The 24,512-nt window shown below is 34.7% G+C and overlaps 2 protein-coding genes across 2 annotated transcripts in view; one reads left to right on the forward strand and one right to left on the reverse strand.

Annotated features, from left to right (window-relative positions):
• Nucleotides 1–49: 49 nt before the first annotated feature.
• On the reverse strand, nucleotides 50–14,915 carry LOC138710707 (uncharacterized). Its single transcript, XM_069841774.1, has 8 exons — nucleotides 14,775–14,915; nucleotides 14,299–14,533; nucleotides 9,433–9,634; nucleotides 8,041–8,330; nucleotides 7,869–7,957; nucleotides 6,961–7,219; nucleotides 2,591–2,793; nucleotides 50–646 (listed from the first exon to the last, which is right to left on the reverse strand). The coding sequence occupies exons 1-8, from the start codon at nucleotides 14,852–14,854 to the stop codon at nucleotides 544–546; spliced, it is 1,461 nt and encodes a 486-aa protein (XP_069697875.1). The 5' UTR covers nucleotides 14,855–14,915; the 3' UTR covers nucleotides 50–543.
• A 602-nt stretch (nucleotides 14,916–15,517) lies between these two features.
• Nucleotides 15,518–24,512, forward strand: part of LOC138710706 (uncharacterized) — a 75,581-nt gene continuing 66,586 nt past the window's right edge. The window contains exons 1-3 of the mRNA XM_069841773.1: nucleotides 15,518–15,593; nucleotides 15,846–15,898; nucleotides 15,994–16,159. Coding sequence (XP_069697874.1) covers nucleotides 15,561–15,593; nucleotides 15,846–15,898; nucleotides 15,994–16,159 — 252 coding nt within the window. The 5' untranslated portion in view covers nucleotides 15,518–15,560. The remainder of the gene's footprint in view (nucleotides 15,594–15,845; nucleotides 15,899–15,993; nucleotides 16,160–24,512) is intronic.

Here is a 24,512-nt window from a genome sequence, read left to right on the forward strand (position 1 = left end):
TGACTATGAATTCGGCCCTTAGTCTGTGCTTTCAAGGATCAAAGGCTCCAAAGAATATTTTGCAACTGATATTCATAATTACTGTATATCATTAAAGATTCGAAAAATTTGTGGCATTCTGTATTAAATTAATGAGATTTTACAGTAATGTAAATATATTGTGAAATATTTTAAGCAATTTACAATAACAATACCGAACTGGGGTCAGGTATAAACCCAAGATCAGAGCTTTCTCTTTCCTTTTTCTAAAAATTAAATGTCGAATGCCTCTTACAACAAATATGTTAAAAATTTCATTCAATCAGAACCCAACTTAGTTGCCCACAGAACTATCTGCTTATTTTGTAACAATTTACTCTGTACCAATTTCTTTGGGATATGAATCTATGACAACTGGTAATACAAAGGGTAACAGATTACATTACATTCCCAACATATTGCTGCAGAGTAACAGAATGCATTTCGGTCCTCATGATACAGTCTATAGCTAACCGCCTGCACTTTTATTAAGCTCTGTACATACAAGTCCTGTGCAACTCCATTTCAAGATTTGTTGAACAGTGCCTTGTGAATTGTCCCTATGTCAGGGATGACGGACGACTTTCCACCAGTTGGAAGCTTGAAAGAGCTACCACTACTCCGGGAGCTGTACAAACAACATTTCAATTAATAAAATTTACACATATACATACATAAGCAAGACTTAATAATAATTAATAAATTTATCAAGTTGATTGAAAAGAGTTCTGTAACAACTACACGATTTCCTTTTGTTTTGTTGTGTGTCATTTGAACTAACACTAAATGCTTCAATTGACTGAAATATGTTGTTTTCTAATGCCAGACATTTGACAATAAAGTCATTTGACCTCTTGCACTCCAATATTTTTCAAAGATATTGTCATGGTCAGCCACTGAAGCACAGATTTTGAGGTGTTCCGAATCCATTTCTTGGTTTGAGTTGCACAATGGGCAATTAGAGGACTGATATATTCCAATTCTATGCAGGTGTTTGGCCAAACAGTCATGGCCTGTTGCCAATCTAAATGCAGCTACAGACGATTTGCATGGTAAATCAGGAATTAACTGTGGATTATGACGCAGAGAGTTCCATTTTTTCCCTTGAGATTGTGTTATCAAATTTTGCTTGTTAAAGTCTATGTATGTAGATTTAATAAATCTTTTCACAGAGTAATACATAGATTTAGTAACAGGTCTGTAAGTAGCAGTGCTGCCCTTCTTTGCTAAAGCATCTGGATTCTTGTTTGCCAGGATTCCACAATGGGATGGTATCCATTGGAATACAATTCTTTTATTGACTGTTATTAATTGAGAGAGCATTTTAGTTATTTCAGCTGTTTGAGATGAAGGTGTGTGTGTCTCGAGACTATTGATAGAATAGCTGCTTTGGAGTCTAACAAAATAACTGCATTCTTAAAGTTATTGATGTGGCAAAGAAGATTCCTGAGACTTTCACTTACTGCAATGATTTCTCCACCAAAACTTGTTGTTCCATATCCAAGAGATGTATAAAGTGAGAAGAGACAGCACGTAACACCTGCACTGTCACCTTGTTCCATGGAAATCAAGGATCCATCAGTGTATAAATGAAGCCAGTTTTGTGGAGGGCCTACCTAATATGACTGAAATATGACATTGCTATTATTTGGTCTATTCCTTCCATAAATGCCTTCTCCTTTGTGTCCAAGCAATCATGTCTCTCTTGTGTGGTTTGAAACTCAGTGGAAAGCCTTTCAGTTCTTGTCTTGTTTTAGAGCTTGACTGTCGAGATATTCTGCTCCCTTCGGCCTTGCCAAGTGTAAGTAACCTAACCTCATTTGGTCTGCTTCATTTCAGTATCATATTACTAAATTCTGACTTGATTACTTTACATATTGTTGCTCTCTGATTAGTACATACTTTTCTACAAATCTGATTTTAATATTTATTTTTGTAAATATTTTATTATTGAATGTGTCTCATTTAGTGTCTACTTGCTTTGTGTCTTTATTGAAAAGTTACACTGTTTACTGGTCCTTATGTATAGAAGCAGAGGCAAACCTGTCCTGTGAGCTTATCACGTGCAATGGCTATTATCACCAATGAGTATAAAAGGGGAAGATAGGTTTTAGTCTGAGATGAACTTCCATGTTGGTAGATTCATATAATATTAACCACCATGAAACAAACTCTCTTTCTGATCGCACATTTTTTTCCCTATCGCACAGCTCAGATGCCAGGTCTCGCCTCCTCATCTGTAGTTACTTGAAGATTATACTATGCATATTGTAATGGTCTGTTGTTTTAAAACTACACTGATTTTCATTTCCTACTGTACAGAAGACTCCCTTCTATCATCATTACTATTCATCTCTCATCATTATTACTAAAACGTCCGTCCTTGTCTAGCAGAGGTGCCAACTTTAAAGTGGGTTATCCATATCTCAGTGTATTCCCTCCCCCCTTTTTGAAAAAATCAGATCTGAACTATATTATTAGCTATTACCGGTAAAACATTCTTTGTGGATGTTCGGATCCAACAAACTCAAACTGAAAATAATTGATTCTATTACTGAACATGGCTATTTACCTGGATGAATTCCTTACAGCACCGGGTATTGATGGAGGCCTCGAATTCACTAGCATACATTTCATAGGCTGTCCATCAAGTTGTCGGTTGTGGTACACATCCACAGCTTTTACAGCATCTTTATGATTCTCGTACACCACTTCTGCTGTGCCTGGTCGAACTAGACGTGATGTCACGAGTGGACCAATGTCCTCAAATAACTCCTGAATCAATATACGAAATGTACATTCAAATACAAGACAAACAAAATTTTTTTAATTATATAAGTGCATGTTAAAATGTAAATGTGTTTTTTTTTTAAATCTAGTAATAAGGCTGTTTTTTATTAATGCCACATACATTGGCATGTAGCCATTTGCACTTCTGCCTACTTTTTGGGGAATAATGATGAATTCCGTTCTAAAACTGGGACAACCATTAGGTCCGAGTCTGTTTGCCCCATATGATAGGATGACATGAGTATGGCAGTAGACAAGATGATGAGTTGGTGATAATGACGGCAAAGTGAGCCCAGAGTCCAGAACCGAAAATTACCCAGCATTTGCTCTCAATGGGTTGAGAGAAAACCCCGGAAAAATGTCAACCAGACAACTTGTCCCAACCAGGATTCGATTCCAGGCCCACTAGTTTCGCAATCAGACATGCTGACAACTACCCAAAGCAATGGATGTAATAACATATAAAATATACAATTTCATTAACTCTTACAACCAATTTAATTATTTAATTAGTAAACATTCGACAATCATTCTATTTTTTTTTCTTTAAATCTCCATTCAACTCATTATATTCTAAAGATGTCCCACAAGTCACGCACCACAGGCTGAGTAGTTCACACAATTTGTTAGATGTGCTTTTTTGGTTCTGTTACATGGACAGGTTCAGATGGATAACCCAATCATTCCACACACATTCCAAGATGTCAGGGTTACTACTGACATGCCTGTGTGATTCTGGCCTTAAAATGAGGACGTGACATGATCTTCTATTCATGAATGTAAGCTTTTACATATGTGATGCCTCAGGTAAAAATTCAGTGGTAATGTGTCGAGGCTGTGTGATGAACACTCCACAGGCCCACATCGACCAACTACAATACATATAATGCAAGCACATCAAACAACTCTGTAACCTTTGGAACACCTGTACTATATGCCAGATACGTTACTGAGCTACTTGATACAGAGCACAGTGATCATAGAAGAATAATGAGAATTGTTGCAGTGTCAAAAAGAAAAACGAAAGTGTCCCTACAAAATTCGCCTACACATAATCTTTATTCACCATTAATTACATTCGGATTTATGAGGATTTGAATTCAAATCTCTAGCATGGTAAGTCCATACATTAAGTACTCAGTATTTTAATTACTGATCCAGCATTTAGCATGGCTATAACTAAGATTCTGTCCAAGAACTTTAAATATACCACGACATCATTTTATTTTTACTAACATTTCTAATAATAACTTGCCTATACCTTTGGATCAACGGTTGAGAACCGGAAGCACCATTTGCTACCCCTCTTCCACTACTGGAGTTCGATGATACTGGCATAAAATACAAGCAAATCACTTTACTAGGTACCATAGGAGGGAAGAAAAGTAGTTCATCCATTTACATAAATTAAGAAATATCGCAATTTTGAGTTTGATAATTTTCATTAGGTTTTTGTTTAATCAAAATACAGTACAGTATTAACAATGAGTGTTTTTACTCACGAACTGAGCTATCCATGCAGACGTATTCATTATGCAGTGTATATTATACAGTATACAGCACATTAGCATGCAATATAGAGTGAATTTAAATTGAAAAATAATCATAATATGGATATTTAAACATATTTTTTTTAAATGGTGGCCATTAATTTCGATAGAGGCTTCAGTTCTTTTGTGCATATTATCGCACTGTAGACTATTTTACCTAATTCTAATTTCCAATTTCATCCTTCGGACCAGTAACTCATGTTAAAATAATTCTGTACCTACTCTATAAAAGAGTACCTTACATACTGTAAATTCAATCTTCACTTCTGCCCGATCCAAAAAGATAAAATTACTCAGACATGCTATCTACTGTCCATCCAAATGGTTATGTCACAGGATAATAGAAAAGAGGGAAATTACGTGACAGTTAATTACTTTACGAGGCCCTTTTATTTAAGTTATTTTAAACAGTTGTATAATATTACATAGACGTCCAATTCCTAACAGAAAATGTTTTCAGAAAAGAGCTAAAACAGTCCACCCACTAGCCTTTACAGAGGGGCGAGAAGAAGTAGGTGGAGGAAACCGGGATGCGAAGTAAGCAAACAGACGCACAGTATCTGTGCGAAAATATGATTCAATATTGACAGCTCTTTCTTCACTGGAAAATGCGACCACATTTCTGGAACGTACTATATTCACTAACTCAATACTGTTTACTATGACTATAAGGCGACTTTCACTGCATATGCAGTCTTGGTTCTGTGTGGAGGATGGTTGAACTTCATTAGTAGAAGAGGTGGGAGTGAAGTACATTAAAAAACTCAGGTACAATAAATATTGAAGTAAAAATAAAATGATGTCCCTGTAGATATTACATGAGTAAAAATGTCAGGTCTATAATTAGCCAGATGTCTAAAATATTGCTTTCCACACTTATGATGGAAGTTCAAATCACAGCAAGTGAAAATGGTATTGTGTTTTATTGCATCCAAAGAGTTACTGTTCACATCGAAAGTTAAAAAAATGAATTTAGCAACCAAATAATCCGAACAGGAATAATTTGGAGTTCACTATACTTAATAATATATTAATAACAGTCTGCTGTATGGAATTTAAGTTTAAACTGAGACTAAAAAACAGTAACAGACTAAAAGCATCTGAAATTAAATTTTTCAGGTTAAAAGAAACAGGTACACATTTTTTGAACTAGAAGAAAAATGTGGATATTTGTAGAAGAATGTGAAAGTAAAATTGACAATGGCAAAGTAGAGAAATGAGGATATAATTGGATCCAACATGTGAGTATGAATGAATCAATCAATCTATCTTCTTAATGTATCCAGCTGTTTGCTGACAACATAAAGTCCATTATAGTCTTTTCAGTTCTTGTTTTTCATGAGAAATGAGGAGTATTTTGATCGGTGTTCATTATAGATGCCTGTTGCTAGTAGCCAGAGTTGGAGTGTAGTAAATATATACTGCAGATCTGTCTTCTGCAACTGGTACTGATGATTTTAATTGACTTCTTTTGTGGTTTATGGATGGACAGTATAGAAGAACGTGTTCCAGATCTTCATCAGGATTATTACACCACAGACAAGTAGGAGTATCACAAAAGTAAAATCGGTATAGGTACAATTGTGACCTGTTCTCGCTCTTGTTAAAAAAGTTTGAACATGTCTAGGCAAGTTTTTGTACATTTCAGGTCATTTGGTTTCTTTTGAATGGACTGTAAAATGTATCCTTTGCAGAAGAGAGCCAATGTTGATCCATAGGTTTATAAAATGAGACCTTACTGAAGCAAAAGCACTGGATAGAGATATCACTTGAAGAGGTCTTGGTTGCAAATATGTTGCCTGTTTTACAATATTATCGACTTTCTCGTTTCCAGATATGCCACAATGATTAAGTATCCATTGAAATTCCCTTTTGGAGTTTTTTTTTCCTTAGTTGTTTCTGAATTGGTATAATTCTATGTGCGTATAGGTTTGGTACATATTTGATTATATTAAATATAGCCTACCTAACCCATGAATGATATCATTATCGTTATTGTCGTCAACATAAATTCTTTCAAAGACAATGGTCAACCCTAACTTAACTTACCAACCCCAAACTTGGACACCGCAATGGATATTTCAAGAAATAAAGCATCAAAAACGAGTTTACTCAAGTCAATAGTGGGATGTACACTACTGAACCATAAATAAAGGAAAGACAGAAATGAATTATTAGCAACAAGCATAAACTCCACAACAGAAACAGATGGAAGGACCATGAATCAAGAATGGTCCCTCATAAAATAGCACACAAACTGCTCAATTATAGAACGTAACAAAAAAGAAATATTGAACTTCTAAAGAAGCAATGGACTGACTCCTTCAAAATCTGAAGACTTCAGGACCTAATCCGTTAAGACAAAAAAGAATTAGAAGAAGAATATATCATCATCATGGATACAGAAGGAAACAATTCTTGATGATGACGATCACAGACTGCTAAAAATCATCTTACAATATCATGGATGCATGGATTAGAATTTGCAAAATTAAATTATTATTATTTTCTGTGTGCGTGTTCTTGATGGATAGTAAAATTCACTCAACCAATTACATCCTGCAGAATGTGTTTCTTTTACAGGTAAGTCGATAAACATTACCCTTATATCCTCATGTGTAACTGATGTCTGCAGATTTGACACAACAATTCTGTGTCCAGCAGGCGTTGATGGTGTTGTACTTGCAGATGTTTTCGAACCAGCTGAGAGGATGCCCATTGTACGAGGTGCAACAACTGGAGTGTCCAATCGTGCTTTGAGTTCAGAGCTCATCCTGCCAGCCAAGACTCCTGTGCTACCAGGACCACTGCCTCGTCTCCAAGGAGACAAATCATCTTCGTCAGAGTCCTCAGGTTCAATGCTAGAAAATGCAACATATGAATGCAGACATGTCAAATTTAAATACTGTGTGAATTTCATACTGGTCAGAGCCAGCCAAGCCTAAGATTGTCTTTAAACTATGTCAATCATAGTATAACTAATATTTATGAATGATAGATCAAAGAGAAGTTAATTTGATTCAAATGAGAGATATCTCGTCAGAACCTCAGATCCTAGTACTTCGACTGTTGTTTTTTATTCTCAGTTCATTTTTATACTGTTCAGTAATTTTTATATAAGTAGAATGTTTTACTTTTGCAGCATCTCTAATGAGAAAGTAACAGCTAAAATAAATTGGAACGTATGGATATGCCTTCATGCATACTAACCTGCGAATAACCGGCTTTAGCCAAACCAAAATTCTAAATACCAGCAGTATAAATGCATGGGAAATATCCTAAATGGCTCTTGCATGCTTGAAATGGAAACACACAGCAAATACCTCTCGTGTAAGGAGTGGAAAATTATTACATCTTAAAATTATATTATGCTACTTTTTTGCCATTAACGGCTTCTACACAAAAGATTCTTAATCTCTATCTACATACTTTCCAGATGAATGAATTCATAAAAGTTCTAAGAATAAAATCCAATATTTGGAATGGTTACTGAATTGTGTATACAAATACCGTGCCATGGGTGCAACATTTCCGTGTTTGATGTTCTGAGCTTCAAAATTCCATTCTTCTCTCTCAGACAGAAGAGTTGGTCCATGCTTCTGAAAGTGAAAAACCCAAAAGAAGTTACGAAGAAAATTAACATCCCTTAGATTAAATAGCTGATAAATTTTTAACATATTACCGGCTGGGGTGTATTTCTTGCAATAATTTTAAGACTTGTAGGCTGAGCAGGCCCTCTTCGTGTTACAGGTGACGTCAACACAGGATCACGCAAGATGGGAGACCGTATTGTGCTGCGTGTAATGGAACTGTAATCTTCTAATGAAGATGGTGAATCTTGGGGAACTGGGTTTACCCATGTGTACAGACTCCGTCGCTGCATGGGAGGGGCAAATAATGGAGGTGGTGGAAGTGACGTCCTGTCATTGCTCACTGTACGCCTGAGCACTGTGGATCCAGTGGCCAAGAGATCTGGAAAATGAAAAAATCAGCATCATGAAGATGACACACACTTTCTCATTAAACATTTTCTGCATTTCACAACAATTTAGTTATTTATCAAGTTGCAAGTGATATTACTGAATTCTGTATAAGTATGACCGATCCTAGGAAGAAAAAGAAGTGGAAAACCAAGAAAACATGGCTGTACCATGTTCTTGGGATGATGGAAGGGAGAGTATTACAGGATGGCAACTGGCCAGTTACAAGTCTTTATTAACAAATGTTTGCATACTGGCTAAACCAGATTACAAATGAAAATCTACGAATAAAAACTAAACAAAGACCAACAGAACTGGAAATTCGGCAGAGGAAGTTGGGATGGCTGGGACATACACTTCACCAACCTCCAAACGATACAGCCAGGAAAGCACTTGACTGGAACTCACAAGAAGTCGAGGAATAAGTAGAGCGAAGGTAATATGGAAATGTACAATAGTAGCAGAAATAAAAAGCAGAGGCAAAACATGGGAAGATATCGAGGAACTCAACAAAAATAATCAGATAGAGTTCTCTGAGAGCCTTATGTTCCACATAGGAATGATGGTAATTTTGATTGATTTATTGATTGATTGATTGATTGACTGATTGAGACAGAAATGAAGGAATAAAATTTCAACTGTATAAAAATTGGAAACAAAAAGATGTATTTACATTTGAAACCTTTCTATAACTGATCATATGTGGATGAATAGTAAATAACTCAATGTTGATAATAATGATAATAATAATAATAATAATAATAATAATAATAATAACGATGATGATAATAATAATAGTTTTTTAGGATTTTTCTACAATACAGTAATCCTTCATCCAAAGAAATTTTACTCCTCCACAAAATAATAATAATAATAATAATAATAATAATAATAATAATAATAATAATAATAATGATAATAATAATGATAATGATGATGATGATGATGATGATGATAAGAATAACAACACTAATAATAAATATTTTACAATTATGCAATTTGACAATAGAGAAATTTAATGCTTTTCAATTTTAATGAACTTCAAATAAAATACTCTGTTCATACAGCTATGTATTTTATAACGTCACATCTACCTTCCTCCATGTCAACATCAACATCCATTTTTGAAATGGCCATGCCAAATCCACGGCCACTGGTAGTAATTGTTCGTTCCTGTACTTTATTTCCATTGCGAGGGACACGTCTTTTGTTAGTACTTAAAGTGATTTGACCATTTCGACTGGTACGCCTTGTGATGCTGGCACCAACTCGGGCTAAATTCGAACCTCCAACATTCTGGAAAAAGAAAATAATATTATTACTTCTATTCCTACAAATTCATTATATATTAAATTAAAAATAAACAAACAAAACAAAAATCAAACAATACCACAAATAGAAAGGATAGTACTACTAATATCATTTTAGAGGGACATGGGAAAACAGCTGTCTATCTATGCCTATAACCCACAGAATGTGTGTTAAATTCTACTCTTCAAATGCTATACATATAGCTTGGTATGAATTTAATGAAAATATCATATTTCCCATTTGCAGTCTCCTCTCGTCAGTTACAACTTCATTTAATGTATAGTTTCAGTGGTCTTATAGTCACCATCTAGATCAAAAGTTCGTGAGTTCAAACCCAAGGGAGGGCAATGAATTTTTAAAGACAATAAAAATCCTTATCATGGTTTTTTTTTAGGAGGAGAATAAAACACTAGGGATCCCATGTCACAGACTTTCGGTAAATAAAATAATTTTCTTCCTCTCACTGACAGAGCTCCAAGCAAAATTACTAGCAAGCTCTTGTTTCAACAAGTTCCCTACTTCGTGGTCAGATGCCTCTGTAGGCAAGTGTTTCGAGTGAGACTAGAGATGCTTGCAGGACATCTTGTAAGACCACAGAGTCCTTTGGCAGACAAGAGGAAGCAAATATGGCGTGCACAATAAGTCAAGAGACCACAGTGTATTCAGAACTGGATAATATAAGATTATCAAGTAACTGGGCTCAGTGAGATCTGTAATTCTACGACACATGTGGTGGAACAACAGCAGCAGGAAGAACTTAAAACACTTGAAAGAAAATACAATCTATATAGCTGATTCATCTGATACAAATCTAAGGTGTCAGGAATGGAATGCTGATATCTTTTATGAAAATAAGTCGTCTGAACTACAGCAAGATTTGTATTCGTTTTATTGTCACTCTTAAGAATATCCAAAAGTTATTTTATCTATATAATTATCACAGTTCATCAACCTGGAAACTGATAATAAATGGATTCTGACCTGAGCATTTTACATCTCTTGTTTGGTTGTCAGAATACATAAGTTGAATGTCTTTCTAGTATTGCTATCTAAATCTAAAATCCCAATCAAAATGTTCATTAATTTACCTAAATTTTTATGTTTTATTTTATGCATATAACTGCTGCGTATTCTTTGACAATTCTATTGAACATATATGTAAGTCTGTAAGGACATTACTTGGTACTGGGAGCCCATAATCTAAATGAATACCTTTTCCAAGGATTATTCTTTCGTGTTTTTTTCTCTCTCTCTCTTTAGAATAGTATTCTTAACAAAGACTGAAAGTATGTAAGAAATAACAATCAGATGATATTCAGGAAACATCTCTATTTGAATTGAAGAAAGTTTTACACTGTGAATTAAATGCAATTTAACTCAGTAGACCTAGATTCGATTCTCGACAGAGAAATGAGAATGGGATTGTTGTCTTACTCTCTCTCATATACCAGGAGTCTGCTTACATCTTTCTTCAACATGCTGGTGAAGAATTTCAAGGTTTCTAATAGATCTTGAATACACAATTGCTTTTAAATGTCCCCGTAAGTAAAAATCCAATGGACTGAGGTCAGAGGAACAAGCAGGTCAGGATGTTGATCCCCCGCAACCTATATATAGGGAAATGATGACTTAGAAAAATGTGTGGTGTTCCATCATGCATCTCGAAGCTTTCACTATTCCTCGTTTTCTGGAAGCAATAATGGGTAATCTCTTTATATATATATATATATATATATATATATATATATACATATACAAAACCTACTAATTTAACAAACATGACCCACTAATGTAAGAACTAAACCACGTCATAAAATAAGAAGTATCAGCAGTTAAAGAATAATGTGAAATAGACTATATATAAACATGAAATTTTTTTTCCTTGTCTTTAGGTCCTCTATCCATCCTCCATAGAGTCCACATAGATTTCCATAGATTTCTGCAACTAGAGAAAAAAAAATACGAGGAATTCAAGCCTGATAGTGCCTTCCCTTTAAAAAACACATTGGTGACTGCATATCCTGTTTTTCACGTACAGTACTTATAATACTAATGATTAAAGACGCAATATTCACCTTAGACAAAGTTTTTATTTCATTTTTTTATTCATGCATCTCGTTCTCAAAGTTTTCGTTTTGGTTCATGAACATTCAATTTACTTGTATCTATATTTTGTATATTGCAGATTACTCATCCATATCTTAAGAGGAATTGCTCAGTATTATACAAGTTTATGCCATTCTTTATTGTAAATTGAATTATGAGGTAAGAAAATACTGAATTATTATATTAAATTATACTAGGTTATACAAAATAATTATAAATATAATTTTGACACGCACAGAAAACCAACAAGTGGGAGAACGTAACCAACTATAGCATAGGACATAATAGTGCCCTACAACATGTTGTGCCACATGGAACGCTCCTGCCATATAATGGTTAAATTTCGTATAAGATAAAACCTCTGCTTCATATTCTAGATCCCAGTGGTCAGCTGTAGATGTCGGTCACATGTCCCAAATTGTGGAATTAGTAGTAGCAACTGATACCAAGAAGGCACCACTTATGAGGCAATTAGGCCATGAGATAATGGAGTAGGGTCAATTATTATGCAAAAAATATACTTGAAAATATCTCTGTATACATGATCTACGTCTAATCTTTGGAAATATTGCTAAAATCTAGTGCACAGTACCTAGTTCAACACTTCCAAGAACTTGTTTAAATTTGAGTATCTTCAATACTGTACTTCGTTATATTTTTAAGATGACAATTATAATATTGAAGTTTATTTTTATAGACCTCTGTAACTCTAAAATTTCGTATCAAACTATTCAGTTTTATGAAATTATTTTTTAAAAGCATATACCGTAACAACTAAATTTGTAACGCACTGTTAGCCAAACAGCTAGAGCATCGCTGGAACCCAGCTTCCAATTCCAGTGGGTCCAAGTGCAATTGTGGTGGATAAAGTCAGTGCTTGATTGTAAGTTTTCGCGAGGTATTCCTGTTTCCCCTACCAGCATTCCACCAATGCGCCATTAATCATCATCATGTAGTACCATGCAGTTTGCCTTCCATGGTGCATCAAGGACAATGCCTACAGTGGCAAAAAGGACTACAGCTTCAGCATGTTGCACATAGAAGGGGATGCTTGAATGAATGACGCAAAGTCAAGTATCCATTGTTGGATTAAAAAAAAATAATAATAATTAGTTTTGTTATTTACTTGTATGTAAATAATAAATGGATAAAGATAGAGTACGGACATTATTAGGAATTAAAAATAATGTAAATGGTTTGAAGCATTTAATAATATTTGTAATATTTTATTTTAAAATGTCTTTAAATATATTTTTCTCCAGGTTCGTTCAGATAGTTTAGTTCAAAAGCCAAAAGCTCTTGTCCAAAACAAATATCATCTCTTTATTCAACTCTTCCTTCTCTCTTTTACCCACATACTGGGCAGTGGAGAATACAGAGGTTCTCCAAGTTGGGCATTCTGTTTACATTGTCTATTCCAAAGACCAGATTTAAACCACATAGGAGCTAGCTACCTCCATATCACTTGTTCAACCTAATGGTGTGTACAGCTAACATGAACAATGTAACTTAACTATTAATAAATTTTCCACTATTTTCTACAGTTTCCACTTTTTAAGTGAATTGAAATAGAAGTTGAAAAAATGTAATAATTTGCGATGGAAGATTCTCATTATGACTGAAGATATGGCACGCTATCCAGTAAGAAAGAAATTTTCACAAAAGCCAACAGCAGAACTAATTCACGTACTGGTACTTTATTTATGGTAATATAAAAATTATCTAGTGCTTAGAGAAAGATTAAGGAAAACAGAAATATAGAAGAAAATAAGTGTTCTATTTAAAACATTTTAGGACATGCACATAAAAGGAGAGGAAAAAACTTAAAACACATGTTGCAATCTAATGTAACAGTTTGGTACACAGCAAAGTCCATAAAATGTAAGCTTAATACATGTATCCTGATATAGAATCAGTAAACACAATAATTCACAAAACTTTAAATAAGTATTAAATTAACAACAATAAAAATACAGGGAACCTTAAATATCACCACAATGTAACAAAAGGTATACAGTTAATTTTCTTTAGTTTTTTTAATACCGTAGCTCAGAAAGGACTAAAAATTATACATATCTATGAAATTTGTAATTTTAGTTGAAGTTTAAGCCATTAACAGTTTAAGCACGTAAAACTGACAGTTAAATAAAGTTAAAACCTAATGTTGATAACAGGCGTCGTTTAGAGCTTTAGAAGAGAAAAAAGAAATAGATTTACTAGTTTTGTTAATTATTTACAAAGACCAAGAGGTCCAGGAGTAATTACTAGGGCAAACGGATCATATAGGCCCTACCTAATTGTAATCATACAATTTCATGTGATTTGAAATTAATGAAGTTAAAATAAATGTGATTATCCACGTTACCAACAGTGACCATGGTTTTACATTACAGCAAAAACCGACATAAGTAAACCACAATCTTTGTAAATTTCTGAATTCTTACAATCTGTAGGGACTGACATAAGCAACCCTCCTTTCATTTCACTCCTAATTCTCTTGTTTCATAATGTTGAATGCTCACACTAAAAATAAGCGTATTTACCCTGTTTTCTCGAAGTTTATCTAATTTCAAGCGTGCATCAGTTTGCTTGGCTATTTCAGCTAGCTTGTCTCTAGCGTCAGTAAGTTTCTGACGGTTCTTTTGTATAATTCGCAGTCGAGCATCACCGACCGCCCCTGTAACATTACCACTTCGACGACTCTGAAGACCACCTCTTCTATTATTTGTGTTGTGACTTGGGCCACGACCACCAGATTCTAACCTCTTGACTTGTCCCCTGCAAAACCAAATCATGTTTTAAATTATGACTTCAAATGCTGAATGTGTTTTTATTCGAAGTTGTATATACTTTTAACTGGTAATTTCAGTCAGAAATGCTATAGATGCCAAAATTAACGAAATGCAATTATTTAGGCGGGATAAAAAGACAGCAACAACTGAATTTACACATGAACGAAACTCTTGGTGGCTTTAAGAACTAGATCATTCTGACGTGAATAAAATGATATTTCACGTACCTTCCTCTTCCTCGAATATTCGAAGTCTTGGAAAACTTCTTTTGAATTATGTCATCTAAACTCAGATCCATATTTGCCATGCCGAAACAACCATCTGTCGTCGTATATGTTATAGTCGTTGACCACGGAGTATATAAAAGATTTGTCTCTTTTCATTATCTTTTCTCTATGGAAATTTAATATCAATATTCGAAAGAAAAAGTTTTTGTGTCCTTCCATATAGAATAAACGACAGAAAGTAATTTCAAAAATATGTATATTACAGATTATTATTTTATGGGAACCAAAAGGGTAACATCCAATGCTTGAATGGAAATGTGTTTTTAATAGGTAAAGTTTTCGAAGATAGGTACTAAATTAATTATCCTGAAAAACGAAAAGTTATTTCTGTTCTGCCTTGTTCTTAAAAGATTGAAAAGCTGAAAGAAATAGTTTTCTTCTTTCGCACTCTCTTAATTTTTATCTTTGGAAATTAATCTTTGCCTTTAATAGATACATATACAGAAATTAAAGAAATGTGCGTGTGTGTGCAGAGATTGGCTACAAGCATAGTATTTTAATTTATATTGGTTTCATATCCGTTATTTATACTCGTCATAGGGTTCCTAACACTAAACACAATAGGGAAGCGTCTAGGATTCCCAGAACTTTCTAGGGTTTGTATGGTTTTTTACGGCAGTGGCATCCTAGATCTCTAATGGAACATTCTTCAGCTGCACTTGTATCAAAGCACAGTGACTGAGCTGCTGCTACCTATCGTCACTTCAGGCAAGATAAAGTGTCGTGATGGCTGCCCATTCCTTCATTGGGACATGGGAGGTAAATAAACTGTAAAGTATGGTTTTTAAATATTATTTTTATAATTATTTTTAAAATAACATATTATAGGAGTGTTTATACGAATGATTGTAACTGATATTGTAGTAGTGTAAACATACCGAGTCAGTCCTGAGACGTTTGACAACAGAATGGGCGTAGCAAATTTTGTCATCTGCTGTCAAAATTCATAGCCGATAATACGCGTTGTGTCTTCATCTGATAAAGAGTAAAAATTATCACTTTTCTTTTCAGGTCGTGGGGTGTATTTCACAGTCGGGTAATACAGAGAAAACAGGAATAGAAGGGTGAGGATATCGTAATACGCAATGTTTTATTGCCATTAAAACAAATTTTCATGTCCATTGAAAATAGTTGTTAAAATACATGTCATTTATTTTAGGACACTTTTCCGTTTGGATGAGAGTGGGGATGTGATATGGACAGTGCCAGAAGAGACCGAAGCCATTCCATTATTTAGCTGTGAAACTTACGAAATATACAGCACATCACTTTCTGGTGTAGTGGTCAGATTTGGAGTATATGCTGGACATGTCATCGAATTCAGGGTAAGGTGATCAAAATGTTACAGATATGGATTGTATTGATAATGTATTGTATAGTGTACTTCTGATTATGTTTCAGTCTATCGTAATCTTTCAGACATCGGTAATTATTTACTATAACTGACGGCGCGTATTTTCGGCAAAATTTATTCAGAACTCCTTGATTTGATTTGGGGAATAGGCCTATGTAAAATTTATTTTATTTAAAGATACTTCTCTGAGTGATTTACTCTTTTTCTCCTTCGTGTTGAAATTAACTTGTTTATTATAAATGTTAAATTGGTAAGCAAGTAAAGTAGGACTAATATACTTAGGGCTTATTGCCAACAACTTAGGTTTACCAGGATTTGGGAATGCAAATAATGGACAAGTACATTTAACTCGAAAATACAAGGAACTTGAGAAAGAAAAAAGAAGAGAGGAATCTATAAGTAACTTAGCTATTGTCTCAAAGCATAGGCTATAGCCTATTAGCATGTTAAAGCAGTCTGAAAAAATACACATAGGCCTACGTCCTCATGCAGTTTTAGTGCCAATGGAGGTGAAAATTTCTGGAGAGAGGGTGTTTAAATGGTGATCCATTTCCGTGGCCAACTATAAAGACAGGCTACGGCATGACATCACATTCTTAGTCATAACATGGCCAACATTGAATAAGGTTAGGTTAGGTTAGTTTAGGCTTTTATTATCCCGTCAAGATGAAGGTGAAAGCGATTGAGTGTGATTTCTTGTTTTCTATGTTGGCAGTTCAAGTGCGTCGCTGTCTATTTCAAAATCAGCGGAAGTCGCTCAACGCTCGTTTCACCTGTATTTATATTAGGCCTAGGCGATTGTCAAGATGAGCATGACTTGACCATGATAACCTTGTGACTCCAATTTGCGCCGTAGCCTGTCTTTCTCGTTAGCAACATCCGTTTGCTTGTGACGTCTGATGTGGACAGTATGGTGGCAATACATCCATTCATTATTAGTACCACAGGTGAATAATTCTAGGTTATTCTATGGAAAGTAGGGCCTATTGGGTGCTGGAAAGTAAAACCACGTGTTTAGTACTCTATAGGCTAATATTCTTATTAAACAGTTGTTAAAGAGAAATGGTTCTGATAGAATTATCTCCTAATTACCTCTGGTAGAGAGGAAGAGAAGGCCTGATGGCCTTACCTCTACCAGGTTAAATAAATAAATACTAATAATATTAGTGTTGTGGGATTTAATCGATTAATCGATCAATTTCTGTTGTAAGATTAATCGACCAATATCTGTTGTAAGATTAATCGATCAAAAATATTTAATCGAATAATCGAGTAGATTGAAATTAATCGATTGTAGTTGATATTATTTATTATTTTGTTAATACAAACTCATACTAAAAATTCCGACAATATTTCTCTCTCAGAAATAGCTTACTTAAAAGCACAATAGTACTGTTATTTTCTAACTGTAAACCAGGTAGCGTAATGAAAATCTTTGGACAAACACTTCAGAAAGAGATGGAGATATGAGGACAGTGACCTAGTCTATCTCTATTGAGAGTTGAAACACAATGCGAAACCCTTATTAATTTTTATGATTTTCCAAGAAAAGTTCCACCTTGTTGTTAGCTCATCTTCCTAGCATATGAAATACATACTTTTCTGGGATTCGTCCCCTCATCCCTTATAAAATAGCCATGTCTACACTGTGTGCTAGTGAGAGTGTAACTACTACCTTCTTCGGTCAATGTAGAGTATCCACCACCCACTGAACGAATATTTCACACTTTTATCACTGCCAGTGCGCTATATACCAATTTTCGGCAATATAATGTAAAAGACTGCCTACAGATATTTGGAAAGTTTCAGAGAAAATTCACAAATTCAATCTTCTAACACGATTTTTTTTGTTTTTAAATAATTAAGTAATTTGCTGGGAGGCATCGTTAGATATAGACCACTCTTACACTAAACTGGAGTAATTTGAACTTATTAATCAGATATGATTCTACTTACTGTTTTTATACACTCACCTGTTATTTAATTTTTATTTTATACATATTTCATTGTTATTGCCCATCCAAAGATCGTTAGGAACAATGAATATTACTTAATATCTCCTATCTTTCTTCAAATAGTGTTTATTTGCCATGTTAATTTTCATTTGTTTTCATAAGCTAACGATCATGCACATTGGGAGCAACATATAAGAAATTGTTTTCCTACACAATCCACGCTATATTCACGTTGTTTTGAAATGATTAATCGAAGATGGTTTGCTTATTGTTTATTACAAGCACATTTGTATGTAATTTCTATTCCATACGTTTTTTTTCTATCCCACGATCATTAAGAATGGTGAATATTATTCATGCTTGTTTCCTGTATTTCTTAAAATAATGTTATGTGGCATGTTAGTTTTTATTTGTCGATATTTACTTAAAAATGATGCGCCAAAAAATAAATAATAATAATAATAATAATTTCGTACTCACTCCACATCCTATATATTCACATTTGTTTTTCAGTGATTTATTAAAGAATGTACTGCTATTTAAAAGGCTAATAATTTAGAAACATGTTACATATATCATCCTTGCGCCAAAAGAGAATGCTCCCTGGACCAAATTGTCGTATTTTGCAGTGGTCGTCAGTACTCACTGAAATGAGTAATATAATATAATTATGTTGTTCGTAGCATTTAGAAACATGTTACATAAATCATCCTTGTGCCAAAAAGAGAATGCTCCCTGGACCAAATTATCGTATTTTGCAGTGGTCATCAGTACTCGCTGAAATGGGTAACCGATGATGATCCGACGTGTAGCACATGATGTAAAAAGCGGGGTATCGGGGCTGTAAGCCCCCATGGTGATCTGACGTGTAGCAAATGATGTAAAAAGCGGGGTATCAGGGCTGCAAGCCCCTATGATGATCCGACGTGTAGCACATGATGTAAAAAGCAGGGTATCGGGGCTGCAAGCCCCCATGATGATCCGATGTGTAGCACATGATTCAAAAAGTGGGGTATCGGGGCTGCAAGCCCCGATGATGATCCAACGTGTAGCACATGATGTAAAAAGCGGGGTATCGGGGCTGCTATAATTATGTTATGTTATGTATAGTATTATATGAGGTTATGTTAGGTTAGATTATGTGTGTAGTATTCTCAAATGTTAGGTTAGGGTAGATTAGGTGTGTAGCATTATATGAAAGGTTAAGTTATGTTAATTAGGTGTATGGTATTATATGAAGTTATGTTAGGTTAGGGTAGGTTGGGTTAGGTTAGGGTAGATTAGATGTGTAGCATTATATGAAAGGTATTATATAAGGTTATGTTTGGTTAGATTATGTGTGTAGTATTCTGAAAGGTTAGATTAGATTAGGTGTGTACTATTCCATAGTATAATTCAAAGGCATTTTCAGTTATTTACTTTCATTCATGCAAATTTGCTGCAAGTGTAAAATCGCCGGTAATTTTATTTACCAGAGTTGGCAACCCTAAACATACATCGCAAAATCTCATTATGTCCGAAAATTGACATTCATTTTTTGCTTTGGAACCACAGTTTTTTTTTTTTTTTTTTTTTTGCGAATTGTTTACTGAGTAGAATTGTGTAAATTTAATTTATTAAGCGTGATATATTTATTAATTCGTGCTTTGTGAAGTTATTCCATTTCTCTGTTTAATATGATGACTTAAAAAAATGCAAAGAAAATCAGTTATTATAATATTATTATCTTGTACATAGCAAGATCGATTATTCAATTGATAGGATATTTTATGAGGTTGTCATGACTGAGATATCTATTGTCAATTGCTTTTATTTCTCAGAAGGCCTTGACTGATGGGTATATAAGGACCGGCGCTCTTAGGGGTGGAGATTGGGGTTTGGGATGGCCCACAAGCAACAAGTTATACTAAATATTTTTAATGTAAAACTGGCCTATGTCTCTATAGTGGGCGGGACATAAGTAACATTCACCAGTACCTTCTTCTCTTTCTAAACTCTGGTAATTCAATTACAATAGGGGCCAGTCTTCTGTTTCGACCGCTGTAATTTTGCAGTTGCAGTTTCTATACTGAGTTTGTATATGAAGGTTGTGTGTTTAGTTTGATAAAGAAAAAAAATCAGTTTTTTGTGGTTTGTGAAAAGTGTAAACTCCATTATGTCATATGAGAATCTGAGAGGTAAACTCGGTGAAACGTTTCAATTTAAATTGAACGATCATGTTTAGTGATTCAGGAAACATTGTGACTAAACGTAGAGCGGCACTTAGTTCAGAGGATGTGAATGCACTTACATGTTTAAAATCATGGATAAAGCAGTATTAACTAGGTGAGTCTTCATACTTTCTGTTATTTATATTTGTCTCAAAACTTATCGGAGAAATTGACACAATAAATTATAAGCCTCATAATAAATATGTTAGTATGTAATTAAAATAGTTGTTTTGTAATATAATGATACAATATATACAGATTTAAAACATTTAATACTTATGCTTATCACCGAACACAAGTTAAATTTAACAGTAATTGTGTATTACAGTATATTAAAACATTTTTTCAACTCGATCGAAACTCGATTAATCGATTAAATTCAAAGAGTTAATCAATTAAATACTTTGATCGATCAACAGCACTACTAATAATACTAATTTATTGTTTAACCTGTACTGATCTCTGAGGATTTGCTGTGAGATTAGGCTACTCACCACCCTGTAATTAATTTCTTATGGATGGAATTTATATTGTCTTACAGTCAATATATTGTTAGTTTTCATGGTTAAGCTGATCAAGTTATTTCATCTGGTCATTTGGTCATAAATTGTAAGTTCTTGTGGAATAGCTTTGACAACATTAGCTATAAATTACGTATCATTTTTAGGCAAAAGAAAGTATTACTTTTTTTTAAAAGCCATCAGTATACCTAAGGCAATAGTGAGTTGAACTCGACATATGGGGCTGCCCTTGAGTATGGGTTCAAATACCACTAGAACTGACTACCTGATTACACTGTCTTCAGTTAAGCACATAGTTACTTTACTTTAGATGTTCATAATGTTTGCCATTGGCAGGCAGACACATAACACGACGACGAGTGATCGCCGCAGCTATGTCGGTCAATATTTCAATGGAGATCACTGTAATCTCCTGGCGAAGATCCTCCAGCATGCGCGGCTTACATCGATATACTTGATCTTTCACAGTTTCCTACAAGTAAAAATCCATAGAGGTTAGATCTGGTGACCGTGGGGGGAACTCAATGGGCCCTCTTCATCCAATCCATTGTCCCTGCAGATTGTCATTCAGGAAAGCTCGTATGGCTAGGTGGTAGTGTGGTGGTGTCCCATCCTGTTGGTAGAAGACCTCATCATCAGCTCCATAAAGCTCACATACACCTGGTAAGATTGATGTGCATAACATTTCGAGGTACACTTCTCCAGTGACAGTACCATCAAAGAAAAAGGGTCGTACTAAGCCCCTAGATGATAGTCCACACCACACATGAACCCCTGGTAGATTGACCGCCTTATCCACATGAACATGTGGATTTTCCTGTGCCCAGTAAATGCAGTTATGCTGATTCACTGTTCCATTAAGTTTAAACTGGGTCTCATCAGACTACACTCCTTCGTCACAAATTGTTCGTCTTCAGTTACCATTCGCTCATACCATTCGGAAAATTGCATTTGACAATCAGGATCGTCATCATTAATTGCATGCAGTAATCATGGGATGTAAACTTTCCACTTAGCAGCTTTCAGAATTGGTCGTACACTTGTACTGCTAATCCCCAATTCACGTGCACATTGCGTAGCAGACTTCTGTGGAGAAGTAATAAACCTTTCCAACATGAGAGCTGGCAAAGCAGGACTTGTAGCTCTATGCGGTCTTTCCGATCTTCTGTTGTGAATATTACAAATCGTTCCATGCACCTCAAACTTGACAATGTGTTTAATTGTTAGGCGGGTTTGAGGGTTCTGTTTCGTATTCCTGCCTCCACTGACACTGCACTTCAATGGCATTATCAATCCTCATACACCACTTCAGAATGCATTTTTGCTGCTCGAACGTCAAGCATGCTCCAGCCATTATATTTTCTCACTATCATGATGAAAGTACTGACATCTGTTGAGCGAAAGACCATACTACAAAATACTTGTAATTCAAATTAGTTGACAATATCAATATCCCAATACAGTCTGGCAAAGAGTGTATACTTTTTTTTTGGCGGACTCTGTATGTTGATTTTGTGTATTACTAATCTTTACGGGAGTTCAATTATTTTTGCTCTTACTATTAAATTTTCCTCTGATTGAGGTTCTGGATTATACGTAAATCTATTATCAGGCAGTACATCTGACTTGACAATATGTATCAGAGGGTGAACAATATTGTTTGTATGCATCTCTGACTAGTGCAATATGTATGCAATGGAGTGGGAAAGGAACTGGCCACCCTATCCCATTATCTCCTGGCCTAGTTTCCTCATAAGTGGTGTCTTTCATTATCCTCGTACTTTAAATATATCAGTGAGAACTGTAAGGTGCAAACAAAGTTTGAATAGAGCCTCTGCTTATGGCAATGAAACATGGCGTTCAGTTTCGTCGTTTCAAAATCTAAAAGTAAATATACCAATCATTAGGGCCCCGAAGTTCATGCATTTGCGTACTTTTCCCTGGAGAGTATAACTATATGTTGACGTATTTTCTATACGAATTATCGATTTTTGAGTTTTTTATATACTTATAATTTTTTCAATACTTTAAGATCTATACAGCATAGGCCTATTTATAAGATTTACAAAATTTTTTCCTTCATGAACGCAAAAAGCAGAGAGCTGCATAGGAGATAGAATGTGTGAATCACAGTGATGAAATATGGAACTCAAACTTCACGTGCTACGTTGCTGACTTGCATGCTCCCGTAATGAACATTTTTGTAAAATGCCTATTGAAGAGTTCAGTTATTTAGATCAATAGCACCTAATATGCCACTTCCACCAGCACCAAAGTTAACCCAATAGGGAACACAGCTCGATGTAGCTTTATATTATGTTCAGCATTTACAAGCAGTTAAAAGAGATCTCTTTAATTATTAATTAATTTATTAATCTGTGGTTAATTCATTGGACTGAAATAATACTGCGTCTATTGAGACAATTCAAAATATATTGGCAAACAATGAGTTGCTCAAATAATTTCAAGGTAAAAATTGTTCCGGGGCCAGGTATTGATCCCAGGACACTTCACTTAGCGCACGAATGCTCTACCGACTGAGCTACCCCAGGAACATTCGTGCTCTAGGTGAAGGGTCCCACAATTGATACCTGGCCCCGGAACAATTTTTTCCTTGAAATTATTCCAGCTTGCTTCACAGGGAGCTTCTACCTGAAAGCCAGATTTGCATAATGAGTTGCTCAATTTTTCAGTTTACCGAAAGCAACACATCACTGGAACCGTTGGTGTGTTACTAGCCACTTTTTAAGAAATTAAATCTAATCTGAGTTCTATTCCTAGCAGTGTAGGGCGAAAATTAAAGAAAAAATCACTAACATTGTTTAAAAAAATTCTGGATATCAATATTTGTGCCATATTGAAGACTTTCTCGAAGGAAAATCTTCCATCACACCAAAAGATTTATCACTGTCCGCGGAACAATTAACATCATTTATATACGCCCCAATAACCTAGTATGTCGTGGAAAGAAGTTTTCAAGATTCAAAAGCATCTTAATTGAAAACCTCAGCCACACATTGGTTGTGAACTGCAAACTCTTTGCTGAATTTAGACAATGGAACCACCTCTGCTTCAACCTCCAAGGAATAATGTAAGTTCATACTCAATAGCATTCATACTGTTACAGGAAACGCAATTCCTCTTCATGTAATAGTGCATATGTGAAGGATTAAAAGCAACAGTGACTTAAGTCGGTAATTGTAAGAAATGAGAAATTTTAGCTTTTGTGCTCTATGCAATTGAAAAATCTGTTGAAATATAATTTAAGTGGCTATTTGTACAAGTTTAATGTTGCTTGATATTTTAACCCATTACCGCTTGGGACAGTCTTGCACGCACAGGTTTAATATTCAAATAATTTAAGTAGTTCTTTCTTTCTCAACTGATGTCACATATGGTCAGATCCAATTCTTGACCGTGTGCCATATCTGTCCCAGTATACAGTTTGAAATATTATATGCTTATATTATAAATTATATGAATATAAAACTGGTATGTGCCATATCTGTCCCACAATGCGGTAAGGGGTTAGGCCTAAATTCAAGAGAAAAGTTCACCTTTTTTTTTTACATTCATAAATTGAAATTTCAAAAATCTGTTGCTTTGAATTCCTCATTTATTGACATATTTTGAACTTT

The sequence above is a fragment of the Periplaneta americana genome, chromosome 12, assembly GCF_040183065.1.
Source record: "Periplaneta americana isolate PAMFEO1 chromosome 12, P.americana_PAMFEO1_priV1, whole genome shotgun sequence".
Classification (NCBI taxonomy): Eukaryota; Metazoa; Arthropoda; class Insecta; order Blattodea; family Blattidae; genus Periplaneta; species Periplaneta americana.